Genomic DNA, 20802 nt, shown 5'->3' with positions numbered 1-20802 from the left:
GGCTGTATTGCAGAAAGTCTTGAAAGCCTGTAATTCCTCTTCCCAGTGTCATATCATGGCAGAGGAGTCCTCCAATCAGCAATGTTTGTTGTTTCTGGTGGTGGAGATTACCCTCTGGGAATTCTTATAACCCAATCTCTTGAGGAGAAAAATTGTAGGATTTCCCACAAAGCCTTTGAGTGGTATCTGTGGATTTCCATTTGAAATGTCTTGATAATTTTGCTGCAGTGTGAGGATATTCTGGAAGTCTTTATTTGACTGAACCAGCCAGTTCTGAGGTTTTACCTGTGAGATTGGTCAAAAATTCTTTCAGTCCACATGCTTGTGTTGGCATGTGGTTGAAGAGACAGTGTCTCCCACTGGGAAGCATGAGTACCATGGTAACAGACCTTTGAAACTCTGGAGGTTAAGTAGAGAATTTTGGAGAAAGTCCCTTTCACCCCAAAGTTTTTGTCCTTCACACCTTAACATCCTAATTTTGTAGTTAGTCCCTGTGCTCTTTTTCCTGAAGAGAGGTCAAACAAGCTTGTGGAGATAACAGTGACATTTAGTACAGTGTAGGTAGATTTCTCAAACTTTATTGTACATGAGAATCACTTGAAGAGCTTACTACTCTGATTCAATAGGTCTGGGGTGGGGGCAGAGGATTTGTCGTTCTCATAAGCTCACAGGTGAAGCTGATGCTCCTGGCCCGTGGAACACTCTGTGAGTAGCATGGGTTCAGGAAGTCCATTTGTAGGGCTGTGATAAGAACTGAAGAAGTGATCATTGAAGAGACTAATGTCTGCCTTTTTTCGAGGAATAGATGCAATCCCTGCTAGCTTCCAACTTCTGACGTTAATAGTTGGTAGGGAGAAATTAATTTGGCTAGATTATTTTCCTTTGTAGTTTAAGTGGTTTTCTCTTTAGGTAAGGCTTATGGGAGAATATCATATTTGTGCCAAACCCTGGAAGAATCGAAGTGAAAAAATTTTAAGTGTTAGAGCCACTGTATTGTTGAGGTAAACCAAATTGGTATTATCAGGAATCTAAACTGCAATGAGAGGGAATCTGTTCTTGTTAAATGGTCCAAATAATTTAGAGGCAGATTTTCTGACAGTGATGAGAATTAGAGGGACTGGCTTAGTCCTTACTACCACCAGGCACTCATGGCTGAGTGACAGATTTAAAAGAGGATTTGAAGCCATATAATGTTAAAACCGTATGGGAAGTCAGGAAGGGCAGCCTGTTTCACTCTGGATGGCCCATGTCTAAAGTGGTTCATTTGGGCCTGAGGCCCATCTGGTGGACACTGTTAAAACTGAGGGCAGCAGATAGTAACACAGATGGTGAGATTCAATTCCATGGCCAGTGAGGAGCAGACACATGAGAAGAGGAAACTTAGCCTGGAGAAGATTTGAGGGTGGGCATAATCCCTTTCCTTAGACCTTGGAAGAGCTAGCTTGTGGGAGAGAGATTTGACTTGTTCTGTATCACTCCAGAAGGCAGAATAGACAAATGGGTAGATTTCACCTCAAGGTAAAGAAGGACTTTTTAACCATTAGAATTGTTCCTCTATGGATTCAGCTGCCTTGTAAATTGGGCAAGTTCTCTGTCACTAGAAGCATGGCATCCAGAAACCAACCATCACTTGGGGGGGGGTGGGTATTGCAGAAGGGATTCAAACTGTGACATTTGTGGGTCCATATAACTCTTTAAGACTCTGTGATTCTATAATTTCTCCAAGTATTTCCCATCCTGCCAACTTTCTAGGGTAAGAAGTTTAGGTAGTAAAGTATGATTATGAATTCCTCCAAATTCAAAGGAAAATGTAGTGTTTTTTTTTTTTCCATTTGTGATGTCACATTATGTTATTTCCCTGATTACCATGCTATCAAACCTGTTGGGTGTTGTCTGACCCAGCTCATCTTGCACAGTTACAGTAAAGCCATCTAAATACTTATAATAGCTTCCTGAGCCCCATCAGGGGATGAGGAAGGCTTGGAAAGACGTTAGTCAAAAGCAAGGTCAAGCTGGGGAAATTTTAGATGAAGTCTAAAACCCTGAACTCAGAGGCAATGTGGGAGGAGATTACAGAGAAGGACATGATGATTCATGTCACTGGATCACTCCCTGGATGGGGCATGATTCCCAAATGGGCATGAATGTGGGTGAGGGGTAGACAGAGGGAGAGTTTGGGAAATTAGAATGATGAAAGCATTGTTAATGAGCTTCAGTGAGAGGAAGGGCAGAATGAAAACCTGGCAGGGGAATGGAGGTGATAAAGCAATGGTGTCTGTATTAGCTTGCTTGGGCTTCCATAACACAATACCATAGACTGGTAGCCTTAAACAAGAGAGATTTATTTTTTCACAGTTCTGGAGGCTGGAAGCTCAAGATCAAGGTGCTGTCAGGGTTGGTTTCTGGCGAGACCTCTCTTTCTGGATTGTAGATGACTGCCTTTTGTCTGTGCATTCACATGGTCTCTTTTCTGAGTAAAAAATGAGTGAGAGAGAGAGAATGAGAGAGAATGAGAGAGACGATGTCATTTTCTTTTTCTTATAAGGACCAGTCCTATCAAATAGATTAGGGCCCCACCCTTATGACCTAATTTAACCTTAATTACCTCCCTAAATACCCTATCTCCAAAATAAGGTCACATTAGGAAGTTAGGACTACCACACATGAATTTTGGGGGAACACAATTCAGACTCCAACTGTGTCCATTGTAGCTCTTGTGAATTGTCTTTGAGGATGAAGTGATTATCCTCTTGGAGGAGAAAAAGGACTCTGAGGGTCAGTAAAATGTCAATCATTACTGATTCATAATCTCATTTGACTTCTGAACAACCTGTCATGAGAGAAGATTGAGGCTCACAGATGTTATGATCACCCAGATAGTAAGAGGTTAAGAAAGTATTCAAACTCTAATTTTTATTTTCATACTTCCTTCTCACTGGAGGGGACTCTAACCTGAAATCTTTCTGAATTCTTAGGACTATGTCTTTAAACCTGGAACTTCCAGGAAGACTACTTGGCAGGCCCATTTGGATGTTGAGGAGGTTCTCTGAATAGGGAAGTGGGTTGATCAGAGTTGTGCTTTGGGGAACTGGCCATGTGTGTAGGGGGAGACTGGAAATTATCTATAAGCCTGTTGAGAGATAATCACAGCCTGTACAAGGGCAGTATAAGAAGTGCTAGATGCCTTTGACATTGTGGAGGCAGAGTCAGGGTTTTGGTAAATGATTGAGTGAAGGCCATGGGGTGAAGGGAGGGAGTCCAGAATGAGGCCAAGGCAAGTGACTTGGAGAAGAGTAGTGACTATGACAGAAATTAAGTAAATCTGTGCAAGGCAAAGCTCTCCTGGCCCCTATTCCATCAGACAGTAAGGGGGTACCTCAGGAAAGCCAGCAACTTCTTAAAGTTCAATGTTTCCCTTTGGAGAGGACTTCTTGAACTTAAGGTTAATCTAATGCAGTTAATCATTACTGGTAATTATGCCCTTAATAGTACAACATTAGGCTTAATAATTTATCAAGTGAGAGATGATAAATGAAAAGATAATGGATCATGGAAGGCAGGCTACATGACAAAGGTAATTCTGATTAAAAGTGGACTGTTATCTCCATCCAACTTTGAGGAGAAAGAGGTGAATATCTCTGAACAGCCTGCTTTCCTCCCAATTTCCCCTTCTTCTTTTTTTAAAATTTAAGTATAATTAACATACAATGTTATATTAATTTTAGGTGTACAATATGATTCAACAATTATGTACAATTCTCAGTGCTCATCAGGATAAGTGTACTCTTTTTTTTTTTAATGTTTATTTATTTTTGAGACAGAGAGAGACAGAGCATGAACAGGGGAGGGTCAGAGAGAGGGAGACACAGAATGTGAAACAGGCTCCAGGCTCTGAGCTGTCAGCATAGAGCCCCACGCGGGGCTTGAACTCATGGACCGCGAGATCATGACCTGAGCTGAAGTCGGCGGCTTAACCGACTGAGCCACCCAGGCGCCCCAGGATAAGTGTACTCTTAATCCCTTTTATCTATTTCACACCCCCCTGCAACCTCCCCTCTGGTGATCACCAGTTTATTCTCTGCATTTAAGAGTTTTTTTTTTTAATCTCTTTTTTCTTTGTTTGTTTTGTTTTGTTACTTAAATTCCACAGATGAATGATATTATATGGTATTTGTCTTTCTCTGATTGACCTACTTCACTTAGCATCATACCCTCTAGGTCTATTGTTGTTGCAAATGGCAAGATTACATTCTTTTGTATGGCTAAGTAATATATGCCACTGTATATATATTACTGCATCTTCTTTATCCACCCATCTTTGGATCCATTTTCCCCTTTTTAATAAATGGCATCCACCTACTCAAGTCCTGAGTCTAGGAGTTACCCTTGATTACTCTTTCTCTCATTTCCCACATCTGATCCTTCAAGGGTAACTCTTAGATTCAGGACTCCTGTCAACTTGCTTCTAAAACACACTCCAATCTCTACACTTGCCCTTGTCTTGACTAGCTAGCACCAGAGACCGAGCCACTGTCTTCTTATGTAGATACAGCAATAGCCTCCTCTACATTTTTATGTTTTCTCCCTTGCCCCCAACACTATCTTCTCCATGTACTTGAAAACAATCTTTAAAAAGCAAATTCAGTCCTTTCTCTCCACTGATTAACTGCCCCCCACTCCCACCAGTGTTTTCCCACACTTAGAATAAAATTCAAACCTCCTATCCTCCTTGCCTGCTAGGACCTTCCTGATATCTCCCTGCCCAGCTTCCCAGCCTCATCTCATACCACCCTCCTCCTTGCCTACAACACTCCAGCCAGTCTGCCCTTCTTTTTGCTTCTTAACTACAACTACTTTCCTTCTGATTTGACACATTGGACTTCTTTTATCACTTCAATCTTAACATAGAGGGCATCTACACAGAGGGACCTTTCTTGACTCTCCAATTGGAACTAGTCACTCTATCATACCCTCTCTGTTCTCTTTACAGCACTGACCATTCTCTGATCTCTCTTTTAAAAAATTTTATTTATGTTTATTTATGTTGGTTAGAATATAAGATTCTGGAGAGTAGGGATTTTGTCTGTGCTATTCACATTGGAGTCCCCAGGGTCTAGAATAGTGCATGTTACATTGAGTTGATGCTAAATTAATATTCACTGAGTGAATGAATGAGTGTACTTTTATATCGTTATTGCATCATTCCAGAGACTTTCTGACCTGGCCTTCAGGGAACGCCCTCCTCTCTGACTTAACTATTTGGTACTAAGCAACCATTACCTTATATTGGAGGTAGGGACTGATGTAGCTAGGACAGTTTCTTGGAGTAATTTGTCTTTTGTGAAATACTTTTCTTTGTTTTGTTCCAGATCTGGACCATCTTAGGGATAATAGACAAATAACTACCAGCTTTCCCCCATTGCTAAGCAATAATGGGGATAATTATACTAGTTTGATAATTATCAAATGGTGCTATGCCTCTCCTCCTGGGTACAGAAGGACTCTAAAACTTCCTGGGGTTCTCTTGGAGCTTAGATGCAATTGAGTTGATGGCACAGTATTATGATTAGTTAGTGCAAGATCCTTCTCTTGTTTTATCTGATGTTTTCTCTTCAATCTCCCATTCACAATCTCATTCTCCTTTTTCCTTCCAGGCTTCCAATCTTGGGTTTTTAATATATATCCTTCCAATCTGTCTTCTACCTATGTATTTAGACATATGTATGTCCTTGAAAAATACATGTGTTTTGTGTATGTGTCCATGGGGTCTATGAGACCTTTGTAAAAAATAAAAAATAGAAATACTATACTGATTTAGGGAGTTATTATTAGTAGCATCTCATGTTTCTTGGGAGCACATGGGATCATAGAATTTAATAGTTAAGAATCATTGGGAAGTATAGGCTCTACCCCCTGACTTCTCTGGTTAAGTGAGAGGGCTGATGCCCAGAGGCTTCCTTTAAATGATTTCTTTTATCAAAACTGTCTGCATTTACTGAAAGCCAGTATTGGTCAAGGTCCTTGGTCAAGGTACTGGTCAACTGTTGGAGGACACAGGGATGAATGGCACAGGCCCTGCTTTTCAGCTGACAGCCTTTTGGAAGACTTATAAGGGAGGCTTAGTGAACTGTGGGGTTGCCCATATTTTCTTCACTCTTTGGCATTGGGCTGACAAAAAACCCCACAGGTTTGTATCAGATTTGATCTGATTTGGGGATACACATTGCCTTTTCTTCCATCCTTTCCTTTTCATCTTCACTATTACCCAAGACCCCACATCCATCTTGTGAACCTGTGGTCCCAACGAACACACAGTCAAGTTCCCAGCCTGCCTCTGCTATTTCTTGTCCTTCTCTTGGGTGACATGTCTCTTCTCTCTTTGGTCTACCTCTGAGTGTCCTGGACCATAGAGTTCTTACCAGATTTTCTCTTTGTGTTTCCAGGTTGGAGCATCTCTCTTTGCCAGTAACATTGGAAGTGGCCACTTTGTGGGGCTGGCGGGGACAGGAGCTGCAGCAGGCATCGCCACTGGGGGCTTTGAATGGAATGTGAGTAACATCAGAGACACTGTGTCCTGGAGCTGGAAGGAGTTTTAGCAGTCAGCCAGTCAGCCACTTCAGTCTATGTTTAGAGATGCTCTGAGTGTTAGGGAACCAACAAGGGACACCCTTGGATGCAGATAGAAGAGGGGCACAGCTTCAGGAGCCCCAGGGTCCTGCTGCTCTTCTACCAGAGTAACATGAGAAAACTACAGATATGATGGCAATAGTGTTTTTTTCTTTAAAAATCCAAGCCCTCCTATTAGGCTAAGCAAAATTAGTCAGAGAAAGACAAATATCATATGACTTCACTCATATGAGGAATTTAAGATACTAAACAGATGAACATAAGGAAAGGGAAGCAAAAAGAATATAAAAACAGGGAGGGGGACAAAACAAAAGAGACTCTTAAATATAGAGAACAAAGAGAGGGTTGCTGGAGGGGTTTTAGGAGGGGGGATGGGCTAAAGGGATAAGAGGCATTAAGGAATCTACTCCTGAAATCATTGTTGTACTATATGCTAACTAACTTGGATGTAAATTAAACAATATATAAATTTTAAAAAATTGTTTAAAAATTAAAAAAAATCCAAGCCCTCCTGTACCCTTTCGGCCATATTGGAGGTTTGGAAATTCTTACCACCAGATTCCCATTATTTATTATTATTATTATTATTATTATTAATTATTATTACTTAAAAGTTCTCTAAATGGTATTTTACTCCTTGTAATCAGAGAAGAGGCAAGAGGAGCTGGGATGTCTGTGGGCAGCCCCCTGGTGTCTCCTCCACTAATGCCCTACTGCTGTTCCCATGGGCCAACTGAGCAGCAAAAGCCTCTTTCAGTTTCTGATGGCCACTTAAGGGAGTTGTCCCCAGAACCCCAGGAGAAAATGCTTGCTGATTGTCCTATAGTAGTTGAGGGTCCTGCAGGCAGCAGGGTGAGTTAAGGTTCCTCCTGGTATGACTTTACGTGCTTTTTTTTTTTTTTTTTTTTTTGTCTGTTTCAGGCCCTGATTTGGGTGGTTGTCTTAGGCTGGGTGTTTGTTCCCATTTACATTAAGGCTGGGGTAAGTATCTGCTCTGTTATTCCATGTCTTGCCAATAATGTATATTTATATATGTTTACATATGTATACACATATATGCACACACACACATATATAATATGAGCTCCATCCTCCTGAAAGCAGAGGAGGCTTTATGGAATAAGTGACAGAGAATGACTTGTGTTTTGGCTTTCTTTTCCAGGTTATAAACTTTTGACTACTTTTTAAAAAAAATTTTGACTACTTAAAAGCAATTTTTTTAATGTTTATTTATTTTGTTATAGTGTATTGTTCATAGTAGGCATGTTGTATAGGGATATATATCTATCACTTCCTCTTCCAGGGCAAAGATCTGCTTTCTTGGTTATGTACAGTCATGTGTTCATTTAAAAAAGTATTTATTGGGCACCTTAAATGTTCTGGGACAATACCCAGCTACCCCTGCAGTGGTAGGGCATGTGGGAAAGAGATGAGCAAATGGCTGGAGAATAGGGGCCATCTGGCTACATCACAGACTTCTCTGACCCACGAGGGGTTATATATGCTTAACTTTTGAGCATATATCTGATGCCATGTGAATGCCACTGCTCTGCTTGCTCTGGATCTTCTGGTCACTCTGATTGATGGCGACCTCCATTACATCCCATGCAGGTGGTGACGATGCCAGAGTACCTGAGGAAGCGATTTGGAGGCAAGAGGATCCAGATCTACCTCTCTATTCTGTCCCTGTTACTCTACATTTTCACCAAGATCTCGGTGAGTCTACTGCCCTGGGGACGGTCATTGGCTATCTTAGAACCTGCCCGCTCCCTCTTCTTAGTACATCCTGGCCCACCAAGGGACAACAATATTTGTTTCTATTAACTTGGTCCCTTAGTCTTCTTATTCTAAGGAGTAAAGTCCTATTTCATGCATCGAAGAGCCAACACATGGAATTCCTTACCCTTCACTATGTGGAAGGTTAAAAACATAAACAGATTCAAGAAGTTTCAGTGAAAACTGTTCTTAATAGAAGACTGAAAGGAACTTCAGAATATCTAAGGGCTAGTTCTAACCTTAGAGTTAGCTGTGAGTCTTTGTGTCTGGAGGGATCAGAATTTGGCTCTAGGTGATGTTTCTAATACACTTAAACATAGGCAGTCAGTGGCAACTCTTGAAGTGACCTCAGAAATTCTCCCTCTTCTTTTATGGACAGGGAAGTGAAAACTGGGATTAGAGAAAACTTGCTCAGGATCCTGAATCAAAAGTAGAACCCAGACCTCTGGCTCCATCTCACTGTTCTTTTCATTGCATGAGGCTTCTTGTCTGTTTTTTTAGATCTGTTTTTCTTATGTTGCTCATATTTTTGTGTCATTTCTAAGAATCCATTGCTAAATCTGGAGGTAGAGAGAGAAGTGGCATTTTCTGAGACCACATAGGGAGCGGCTGTAGCTTTTCCTGTTGGTCAGCAGTTACAAAGTGCTCACTGCTCTATCAGAGGAGTTTTCTCATTGAGTATGATCAGTTTTCCTCCTTTTTCTTGTCCTTCCCTATCCAGCACCAAAGGTAAGATTAGACCAATCTCAGCATCTTGCAAAAATTTGTTGAAATTTGAGTCAGGTTGCATGTGAAATAAGCCTTCTGCTCTAGCTAGGTGGGGTGCTAAAAAATAGCTGCTAGAGCTTTTATTTTCCTGGTTTCTTAAAGCCAAGATGACTACAATATTAAATCACATTTGTAATTTTTTTTTTTATTTTGGAAAATTTCAAACATACATACCCAGAGAAAGAATAGTACAATGAGCATTTGTGGAACTAAATCTCATCACTGTGCTTTAACAATGATAATAATTTTGCCATTCTTGTTCACCTATCTCTTCTAACTTTTTTTCCAGAAGTATTTTAAGTCAAGTCCTAGATATTATGTCATTTAACTGTGAATTCTTCAGAATATACCTTTGACTTTAAAAAATGTATTTATTTATTTGTTTTTGAGACACGTACAGAGAAACAGAGAGAGAGAGGGAGGAGAGAGAGAGATAGAGATAGAGATAGAGAGAGAGAGAGAGAGAGAGAGAGAGAGAATCCCAAGCAGGCTCTACTCTGTCAGCGTAGAGCCTGACTCAGGGCTTAAACTTACGAACTGTGAGATCATGACCTGAACTGAAATCAAGAGTGGGAGACTTAACTGATTGAGCAACCCAGGTGGCTCATCTTTGACTTAAAACAGACAAACAAACAAACAAACAAACAAACAAACAAAAACATAACCCTTGTGCTATTATCACACAAAAAATCCATAGGAATTTCTTAATTTAGGAAGTTTAATACCTGTTCATATTCAGATTTTCCTGATTATATAAAAATTTTCTTCTTACAGTTGATTTGTTTGAACCAGAATCCAAATGAAGTCTATACATTGTATTTGACTATACTTTCTTTAAAGGAAATACCTATATCTATATCTTCAGCTTACTGTAATTATTTTTCAGTTTTATATCATTACCCTCCAGCCCTAGTCCTGGCCTACATTAACACACTTTTTTAAAAAAATTGGATTGTTTGTCTTTTTCTTTTGTTGAGTTGAAAGAGTTCTTTAGAGGTTCTAGACCTTTATCAGATATAGGATTTGCAAATATCCCCCTTTCTGTAGGTTGTCTTTTCCTTTTCTTGATAATGTCCTTTGAGGCACAAAAGTTTTAAATCTTGATGAAGTTCAGTTTATCTATTTTTAGTTTATTTATTTGCTTATGCTTTTGCTGTAATTTCTAAGAATCCATTGTCAAATCCAAGATCATGAAGATTGATCCCTATGTTTTGTCTGAAGGATTTTATATTTTTAGCTCTTACATTAAGGTTTTTGATCCATTTTGAGTTATTTTTTTGTATATGATGTGAGGTGGGGGTTCAGCTTCACTCTTCTGCATGTGTATGTCCAAATCTTTCAGCACCATTTGTTGTAGAGACTATTATTTCCTAATTGAATGGTCTTGCACATACATTTTTATACAACTCAGTGAAAACATGCTGTTGCCTATAGGGCTGATAGGGCTTTGTCTTGGAGTTAAGACTGATGCCCAGAACACTGTTCTCTCCCTGCCCAGCTTCCTGACTCAAACTGCTATTGCCTTTGACTGGTCTCTTTGTGTTTTGCCACCATTGTGATGATTTCACCACCTTTACATTCTCCTCCTCTCCTCAGGGTTAGTTTTTAGTTATAAGATGAAGACCCTGGGCTTTTCAATCCTACACCATTAGATATCAGTGCAGAGCCTAGACTGGAAATGCTGGGAGGGGTGGAGAGATCAGGCTTCCTGAGGGAGGGAAGAGCAGATATAGGAGGAGAAAAAGGAATGTAAGCAGGGAGGGAAAGGAGGTCACCCTGGAGCTGGGGGTGGGGTTGACAAAGGACCTGCTCCTTAGTTTAGCTTGTGAGGTGGCACCTGTCTAATGAGCATTGAGAGGAGGGCACTGGGATTCTCTGTCTTGGAACCAAACCTTCAAGTCCACAGTTCAAGCGGGTAAAAGTCTGTTGACTGTGGTTGCCATGGAAAGGGTACTCTTTGCCCTTGGAGCTGGTGTGGGGTAGTCATATAAATAAACTAGATGCCCAACCTCTCTCCTTGCCTTCCAAACACTTACTGTTCAGGTTACTGATTAAACTCTTTTGACTTGGGAGCCCCCAGGTAGCTGAGGGGCAGTCTCACTCAGCTCAAGTCCTGATGGAACCTATTCCCCAGCAGTCAGCTTTTTCTGATTTTTGTTTTTGAATAGTACTTGGTATAGGCTGCTCCCTCTCTGTATGATTTCTGGGGCTTCTTGCTGGAGGCCTTGCCCAACATCCTACCTGCTCCACCTGCTGCCCAGAGGCAGTAATTCCTTGAATAATATGTAGGAAGGATGAGGGTTGCCCTTTATTTAGTGTCAGTCTCTTGCTTAGATTCCAATAGGGGCTTTACTTATTCCATCTCCAGTTCACATAACAGTGCTGCATGGGTAAGGATTTCTGTTTTATTTTCCACTTTGTAGGAGTGATAACCGAGTTTCAGAGAAGTTAGGTAATTTATCCCAAATCACATAGGAAGTGTATGGCAAAACCAAGATTGGCACCCAGGTCTCTCTAGTTTCAGAGTCTGTGTTCTCACAGTTCTACTCTGTGCTGGGATGGGATGAAAGCATAGTGTGATGGAATGGGATAGATCATCTAGTTCTATGTCCTATGCTCTCATTTTATAGATGGGGAAACAGTTCTCAAGAAGGGAAGGGACTCTGTGGAGTTAAAAAGTAGCAGAATTTTAGGATGAGCAGTAGTATCCCTGTTATTGAATCCAAACCTTTGGCATTATGTAGTCCCTGCCTTTTTTTTTTAAGTTTATTTATTTATTTTGAGAGAGAGAGAGAGAGACAGAGAGAGAGAGAGAGAGAGAGAGGGAGAGAGAGAGAGAGAGAGAGAATCCCAAGCAGACTCTGCTGACAGTGCAGAGCCCGATGTAGGGCTCTGTCTCACGACTGTGAGCCAAAATCAAGAGTTGGATGCTTAACTGACTGAGCCACCCAGGCACCCCTGGTCCCTGCCCTATAAGTCTTTCATTTCTTCTGTACAGAGTCAGTTAAAATTCAAAACCTTGGGAAAAATTAAGATAGCCTGTTAAATAACTATGAACAAGTTTCCAAGAGTCGGATTTCAGAGGACTATGAGGAGAGAACATTGACTACACACTTGTATGAAGGGTCTGAAGGAAGGACATTTAGGCAGAGTGGAGGGGCGGGGAAGGGTCAGACAGATGAGGCTTTGTCTCTATACATTTGGCTGACTTCAGGTTCACCATGAATCATAGAACATGAAATCATTAAAATAATTATGCTGATGTTGAATGTACCTTCTAGGAGTTCACATTAAGATACACATGAGTTTCAAGTTCATGGACAAAAGAAAAGAATTGTTAGTTAATAAAGTAAGATAGGTGTTTATTTACATTACACACAAAGATTAATCAATTTTGTTGTGTGTGTGTAGAGGCATTGTGTGTGATGGGTGAGAAGAGAAGGGGTCTTGTGAGATCCAAGTCCACATAGAGAACAACTAGAGACATGCCAGGAAGGCTTGGGGAGGACATAGGGATCCAGTGAGTGTGTAATTGATAGGAGAGAAAAAGCATTTCAGGTGCAGGGTCCAGTTGTGATCCAGGCCACTGAGTAGCAGTAGTGTGGAATCTTGACTATGGCTACTGTCTTGTGGCCAGATTTTGGGCTTTGAGACCTGGATTTGATTATTCCTCCATGCACTCCACTGAATTGTATTGGCTCCCCACTGTCCCCCTCCTGAGCACCCTGACTTATCAAGTTCTGAGAAGTGTTCTGCTCTGTAAAATTTCCTAGTATCACATACCTTATTCACGTGTGCACAATCATTTGAGATAAGCCTCAGACTTTATGCATTACACATGATGACTGAATGTCCCTATTTATGTTTCCTGGGGCTATTAACATGACTGCAGTAAACTTTTACAGCAACTCCACTGGCCATTTTGGATCCTTGAGTGAAAATAAGAGCTTTGGATTTTGCTTAAAGTTTGAATACTTATTACCTGAGCCATTCACTTTCACAAATGAAAAGAGAAATTTGAGCAATGGGGCTTTTCATCTCAAATGTCGTTGCCAGGCAGGATTTATTGGGGGCTCAGATACAACTCGGACCAGAATGGGCAGCAAAAGCACACATATAGAATCACAGGATCTCAAAGCATCTGAGCTGAGATGAAGTAATCTGCCCAAGGCTCATGGTCAGAGACTCATAGGTTTTCCTATGAAAAAACTCCTATGAAAAAAACTCAAGAGGTTTTCCCAACTGAACCTTTAATTTTATTATTCCCCATGAATCCCATGGACGTGGTTCAGTCAAATTTTCAAAGCGACAGGAACAAAGCTTTTGAGCTGAATCTAACTCCTTGTTTTTGTAAATATAGTTTTATTGGATCATGGCCAATATTGTGTTGTCCATAGCTGCTTTCATGCTTTGACTGCAGAGTTGAGCAGGTTAGACAGATACTGTATGGCCTACAAAACATGAAACACTTATTACCTGATCCTTTACAGAAAAAGTTTGCTGACCCCTGGTCTAGAGTGTGATAGTTTTTTATTTTACTTCAGTTTGGTTTTGCTTAGCAGCATTGGGGAAATTTGCTTTTTTCCTTCCTTTCTTCTATTTTCTCCCCCCCTTTATTAAGGGCTAAGAGTAGTTTAGAGAAGGAGCAATCAGGGAAGAGCTGAGAAACAAATGATCCCATAGGATTACAGGAGAGTTCTTTTCTACTAGTGCTGGTGGTATATTTACCTATTCATTCCCCTACTTTTATAAATTAAAAAAGTAATGAAATACTTCAAACATACAAAAAAGTAAAAAGACTAATATAGCAAAGACCACCACTCAGATTCTATAGATCTCAAAAAATCAGTCATTTTTACAGAAAAGAAATAAAATATTACAGATATTATGGAAGTCTTATCTCTATCTTTCTTGACCTTGTTTTCTTCCTTCTGAAAAGTTGCACATGTTTTAAACTTGGTATGTTTTCTTCTGGTCTGTTTTAATATTTTTACTACATATATATGTACATTTATATATCCCATAAAGAATATAATGTGTTTTTAAATTTCTGCTCCCCCTACTTTTGAACTGTAAGAAAAATGAAACAATGGTATTTAAGAAAATCTGGAGGAGAAAGCACCCATAATCCCATGGCTTTAATACATATATTTCATATTGTGGCCTCACCCATATGTGTGCTATCCTTTACAGAATTGCAGTTGGAATGTGCATAGCATTTTGTCATCTTTCGTCTCCATCTTATTATCAAACTGTATACATTTTTCATGTTTCAATCCTCATAATTATTATTAAAATTTTTTTTAACGTTTATTTATTTTTGAGACAGAGAGACAGAGCATGAACGGGGGAGGGTCAGAGAGAGGGAGACACAGAATCTGAAACAGGCTCCAGGCTCTGAGCTGTCAGCACAGAGCCTGACGCAGGGCTTGAACTCACGGACCATGAAATCATGACTCGAGCCGAAGCCGGCCGCCTAACCAACTGAGCCACCCAGGCGCCCCATTCATAATTATTATTTTGGGGACTGTGGAACATAACTGTTGACATAGTTTTCAGCAAGCTATTTAGAAATCCTCTGGCGGACCAAAAGCTCTTGACAGTGGTCACCTTTGGTCCAAATCATGGAAGTAGGGACATTTTTACTTTTCAGTGTATAGCTTTCTGTGCTGTTTTTTCCCAACCATACCCATAAATTATTTTACCTTAAAAGTAGGTAAAACAATTTTTTTAAATGATAAAATATCTTGCTCTCTGCAGAAAATAATCTAGAAAAATAAGCCCTTACCTCTTAATGTTGTGGCAAAGTCACTGAACTTGGAGACAGAAAACTGGATTTTAGCTCTTGAGCATGTCATAAATTTGGTCTCTCTTATCTATAAAGTGGAGCCAATATATTGTCCTATTACCTTGTTTTGGAGATTAAAACAATGAATGTATCTGAAAGCACTTGGTAAACTATAAAATTCCCTAGATATGGAGAAAAAAAAAACCCTAGTAAAGCACATAAAATTTGGGTACCTAGGATTCAAAGACTAATGTCAGAGTGCCTGGACTAATGTGAGCTCAGGTATGGCATGGCATCTGGAGGCACTCCTGCTGGCTTTCAGGGTTCAAAGGGCAGAATTCATTTCTGAAATTAGGAGTGACTCATGGGAGATAGAATTTGTCTTAGGTTTCTTCAATTCATGAGGAATGTGTTCTTGGAATTCTTTATCTGCCCTGTTAGCTGGAAATAGAGTATCATAAAGACAAGATTTCCATTAGCCTAACACTTCCCATAAGTCTTTGTAGACTTTAGTTATAGCATTATCTTAGGAGTTGTGTGTTACTTATTTGTGACTGAAGATAGGAAGGCACATATTAATGAGGGTAACACAGTCTTCTATGGCATGTTGTCATAAAGCATTACAAATGAACTACTCTGAAAAACAAACCAACCAAAGGCATTTTTAAGGCAGTAACAGCCTTGGAATCTTTTTATTGCTCACGTATGCTTATTAGCTAATCCACCAAACAAAAATGTATGCACTTACTAGCACTCCTATGTAATCAATGAACGGGGCCCCTTCAACTGATATAACTTTGTGTAATGATATAGAGGCATGGGAGGGGAGGGTCCAGCATTATGAATACTCATCATTATTCCAGTGGGTTAATGTGCAGGGTCAGGAAGAAGTGGCCGTTTCACCTTTAGCTAGGCTAATGTGCAGCCAGGGGCTCTTTCTTCCTCTTTGGCATTAGAGGACTGGGTGGAACAGGTCCAGGACCTGGGGGGGGGCGGGGATGCTTTCTTTGGTTGCAGGACTTTCCCACTTCCAGTCACTGTGAATCATAAACCTTCAGAGTCAGAGCTTACTTTAAAAATGAGAACACAGAGACGTGGAGAGGTGAAATGTTTTATCCAAAGTTACTCAGGCCTACAATGGCAGCACTGGTGTTAAAACCCAGGTCCTCTGACCACCAGCCTTTGTTTATGTGGGATTTCTGACTCTACTTCTCCTCATCCACCAGGAATGACAATGATATTAGGTCCCCTGGGGCTAGAGAATCTGCAGGGGAGCTAAGGCACCAGTACTCAGGAGACCCATCTTGGGAGGGAGAGTTGCACATATGCTTGGAGTTGGTGTGAGACAAGCTCTCTGCCAAGTAATAGAGGCAGGGACTAGGAGATTTGCTTGGCAGGGAGATGAACCACTGGAGCTGTAAGGAGGTGGAAGTGGGGAAGCCAAGAATGGAGAGGAGACGCAAGGGCACCATTTCCAGGGTTGTGACTGGGTGGCCCTTTACACACCCTGAAATACATTAGGTTTTATGCAATGAAACAGCTCATGCATTGCTTCTAAGGGAGGTCTAATTTCATTCACACCGAGTGATTTGAAAAAAAGGTTCACTAAGAAATCCCTTAATCCTATCCTTCTGGTAGTATTTTGGAGCTGCCATGAAAAATTCATTTTGGGTGACTCCAGTGCTCTCTGTTGGTTAAAATTAGGAATTGCACCATACAGCCAGGTAGAAGATTCTTTATGGGGCTAAATGAGGCAGGGAGGAGAAAGAGAACAACATCAAGAACATAACTGGTGAATTTGGGGGTGAAGAGGGAACACTTTTCCCTAAAGCTACATGAGATAATCTAGATAAAACCACCTAGAAGCAAGCCTGCCATGCAAGAGATTCTTGGTGATGTTCTGGTTGTGTTTGAGTCAAGGCGGACTCCATCTGGGCTGAGAAGATAAAATTATGATATTGCTAAAGTTTCTCTCTGCTCCAGAGTGTGGGTGGGGTTTCCCTCTCATGGACTCTCTAGCACTCAAACTTGCTTTTGGGAATAGATTTGATAAGCCTTTGCACACTGAGGTGTAAATGATGGATAATAGCTTAGAGCAGCAGTCCACAGGTGGGTTGGGCAAACCTCAAGGTGTTAATAGTTATTCCTTGGCAAACAGAGTTCCATAGTTAATTAAGTTTGTGAAGGGTCATTTCCCATGGTCCTCTCCTGGGGATTCACAGTACATGCTGTATTTTAAAGGCTTAGAGAAATTGTGTAGTAAAGAAACTGCCTTAATTTGTTTAATCCAGCATTTCATAGACTTTTTTGACCAGGGAATCTTTTCTTCCCGTGGGATATCTACTATCATCTTGAATAAAGCTTGTCGAGAAACCTAGAAATATAGTATGATCCTGAAGTGTTAATATTTTTTTATTTTTTATTTTGTTGTGTTAAGAACACTTAACATGCCATCTATCTTTTTGACAAATTTTAAGTGTAAAATACATTATTGTTGACTATAGGCACAATGTTGTATGGCAGATCTCTAGAACTTATTCATCTTACTTAACTGAAACTTTGTGCCCGTTGATTAATAACTCCCCATTTCCCTGTCCCCCAACCCCCCTTTGTGGTAATCACTATTCTAGTCTTTGATTTTATAAATTTGCATATTTTAGATATCATATATATGTGGAAATGTGCAGTACTTGTCTTTTATATTCTGAACCAGGGATAAAAACATGAACCTCTAATTGGGGGATTTTAGCCAAAGGGCAAGGGATGTGTGGTCTAACATTGGGCTGCAGAAATCACAAGCATTGACATTACTAAGGAAACACTTTCTGCTACCCCTTTCAAGTTTGCCTCTCTGTCCCTGCAGCTGAAGTGCCTCAGTCAGACCCTGGGTGCAACTTGCAGCCAGCTGGCTTCCCTCATTCCTAACTCTGTCTCTCCTCTCCTCCCAGGCAGACATCTTCTCTGGGGCCATATTCATCAACATGGCCTTGGGTCTGGATCTGTATTTGGCCATCTTTCTTTTATTGGCAATCACTGGTCTTTATACGATCACAGGTGAGTCCTACAAATGACTCAACTGAAGCCCAGGAAAGGAGGAGGACCTAGGAGACATAGCTTCTTCTCTCAATAAAGAGAGATACACCCAGGACACAGTTTTAGGATGGAGTGTTTGCTTAGTCCCCACTCTCAGGCCCTAACAAGTTATACGGGGGCCCCAGAAAACTCCAGTGTTGGGTGGAATAGTCAGGACAGCTTCTTCTAGGAAGTGGGGCAGGGCCTGGCCTTCCAGGTTGTGGATAGAAGTTGGGAGAATTAGAGAGGGAGTGCCAGGTGCAGGGATAGGGGAGAGCAGGGAATGGAGTCAGGAATGGGCATGGCATGCGTTTGGGGCAGTGTGAGCAAGTAGATGTGTTTGGCTGGAGATGGGTGGTCAATGGGAGGTACCTGGGGTATGTGTGTGGGTGATAAGTCCTGATAGTTCAAATGAGGCCACAGTGCAAGGGTCCTGGAAGCCAGAAGGAGGCTTTGGGTTTGATGTGACAGCCACTGGGAGGCACTGTAGGCAGGAAGGGAGGGAGTGACACATACAGAGATTTTAGAAGAAGACTAAAGAGATGAATGGAGAAGCTAGTGACAGGAAGAGCAATTGGGGACACCTTTTCGGAAGTGTTACTCTGTTCTAGGTTGGGGAGGGGGCTGGGTCAGTAATGAAGTTTGCTGTGTAGCTGGAGTCCCACAGCTTTTGGGACAAGAAATTACTTAGAGCAGCTCGGGCGACGGGAGGAGTGGTAGCGGCCAGGCAGCCCAGCTTCGTGAAGGCTTTCGGTGCGCGGCGGCCTCCAGGCAGCCGGCACGTGCCCGCCCCGCCGCCACGATGCCCAAGAGGAAGGTCAGCTCCGCCGAGGGGGCGGCGAAGAAGGAGCCCAAGAGGAGGTCAGCTAAACCTGCTCTTGCAAAAATGGAAGCGAAGCCAAAAAAGGCGGCGGGAAAGGAGAAATCTTCAGACAAAAGAGTGCAAACAAAGGGGAAAAGGGGAGCAAAGGGAAAACAGGCTGAAGTGGCTAACCAAGAAACAAAAGAAGACTTCTTACCTGCAGAAAACGGAGAAACTAAAAACGAGGAGAGTCCAGCCTCTGATGAAGTAGGAGAGAAAGAAGCCAAGTCTGATTAGTATCATATCCCATGTCTTACCAGTGGTCCCTGTCTCCCTTCTTGTACAATCCAGAGGAATATTTTTATCAACTATTTTGTAAATGCAAGTTTTTTAGTAGCTCTAGAAACATTTTTAAGAAGGAGGAAATCCCACCTCATCCCATTTTTTAAGTGTAAATGCTTTTTTTTTTTTTTTTTTTTTTTTTTTAGAGGTGAAATCATTTGCCGCTGTTTATTTTTTGGCACAACCAGAAAATAGTGGGATATTGAATATGGGAGGCTTTGATCGTCTTGGGTGTCAGCTTAACATTCATAGATGGGGTAGTTTTTATATCCTATAATACCAAGCATACTAAATGGCAACTTGGAGTCAGTCGTGCATTTAATATGTCTTGGACATTTTAAATTACTTCTATTCCCATGTTGTTTATGCTAGAATTGTTTCCTAAAGAAAACCACTCCTTGATCTTGGCTCTCCCTGTCAGAATTTTGTGCATTCTGTAACATGTTGGTTGTGGTAGTCCAGTTTCCTAGTAACCTCGTTAATGTCTTGTGCAAGATTGAAAATTTGAGTATGTAGTGTATATGACATTAAATTGTGAATTAATGGGACTTAACAGTGTAACAGCATATCAACATTTGAAGATACCAGTACTTGATATACTGTTAAGGGAAATTTGCCTCCAATTTTAAGCTGGAAGTTCACTGTAATAACTTTGAGAAAAGAACCACAGCTACATGGTTTTTTTTAGGTTTTCAGTACATACGTTAAGAATTGTGTACAAATTGAATCGTCTGTACTGATCCTCAGAACAACAAATAAAAACTCAATTATGAAAGAAGAAAAAAGTTACTTAGATGGTCTGAGTAAAGAGAGAGCAGACATGCTAGTGGCCCTTTGAAATGTGTTGATTCAGTAAAGTCCCCAGACACCTTGTAGAGATGTCTACTCCTTGCTCTTCCCTGTCTTTGTTTGTGGAAGACATGTTTTTTTAATGTTTATTTATTTTTGAGAGACAGAGAGAGCACGAGGGGAGGATGCGCAGAGAGAGAGGGAGACACAGAATCCAAAGCAGGCTCCAGGCTCTGAGCTGTCAGCACAGAGCCCGATACAGGGTCTGAACTCAGGAGTGGTGAGATCATGACCTGAGCTGAAGTCAGACACTTAATGGACTGAGCCACCCAGGCGCCCCTGTGGAAGACGCTTCTTACCATAACCATCTCCTTTGAGCCATCTCCTACCTTCAAATGGTTGCATCAAACTCTTCCTCCTCAAGCAGGGAGAAATATTCAATTTCCAAGGCCTTCCCAGCGTTGTGAAAAGTGGAGGTGTGGGAACATGCAGGGTAGCAGACTACTGTAAAAGAACAAGAGAGGGAAGGAAAGTTAGGCAGGTGACTGAGGGGTGTGCTCAGAGGGTGTGCAGAGGGAGAGGGGCAGGCAGTGGGCAAAGGAGGTAGGCTGACAGGTTGTCCTCCTATATGAGGTCAGACATATTGTCTCCTTTGCCTGCTTAGGGGGCCTGGCAGCTGTGATTTACACGGACACCTTGCAGACAGTGATCATGCTGGTGGGGTCTTTTATCTTGACCGGGTTTGGTAAGTGGGACTGGGGCAGACTGGGGAGGTGGGGTGGCAGAGTAAGAGGCCCAGGGAAAGAAAAGCAAGCCTAGCCTCCCTGCCTATTGCTGG

General features: G+C 41.3%; 2 protein-coding genes across 2 annotated transcripts in view; both read left to right on the top strand.

The window, feature by feature from the left end:
- Window positions 1–20802, top strand: part of SLC5A1 (solute carrier family 5 member 1) — a 72988-nt gene that overhangs the window by 19620 nt on the left and 32566 nt on the right. The window contains exons 3-7 of the mRNA XM_053902155.1: window positions 6444–6548; window positions 7549–7608; window positions 8239–8343; window positions 17908–18013; window positions 20629–20709. Of these exons, the coding sequence (XP_053758130.1) occupies window positions 6444–6548; window positions 7549–7608; window positions 8239–8343; window positions 17908–18013; window positions 20629–20709 (457 nt within the window). The remainder of the gene's footprint in view (window positions 1–6443; window positions 6549–7548; window positions 7609–8238; window positions 8344–17907; window positions 18014–20628; window positions 20710–20802) is intronic.
- On the top strand, window positions 18725–19295 carry LOC109253633 (non-histone chromosomal protein HMG-14-like). The gene has a single exon (XM_053902156.1). The coding sequence runs from the start codon at window positions 18834–18836 to the stop codon at window positions 19128–19130; it is 297 nt and encodes a 98-aa protein (XP_053758131.1). The 5' UTR covers window positions 18725–18833; the 3' UTR covers window positions 19131–19295.

This window comes from Panthera pardus, unplaced genomic scaffold (assembly GCF_024362965.1).
Source record: "Panthera pardus isolate Hobbes unplaced genomic scaffold, ASM2436296v1 HiC_scaffold_15, whole genome shotgun sequence".
Lineage (NCBI taxonomy): Eukaryota > Metazoa > Chordata > Mammalia > Carnivora > Felidae > Panthera > Panthera pardus.
Note: the sequence above shows the minus strand (reverse complement) of the source record. Positions and strands in the feature narration are given on the sequence as shown.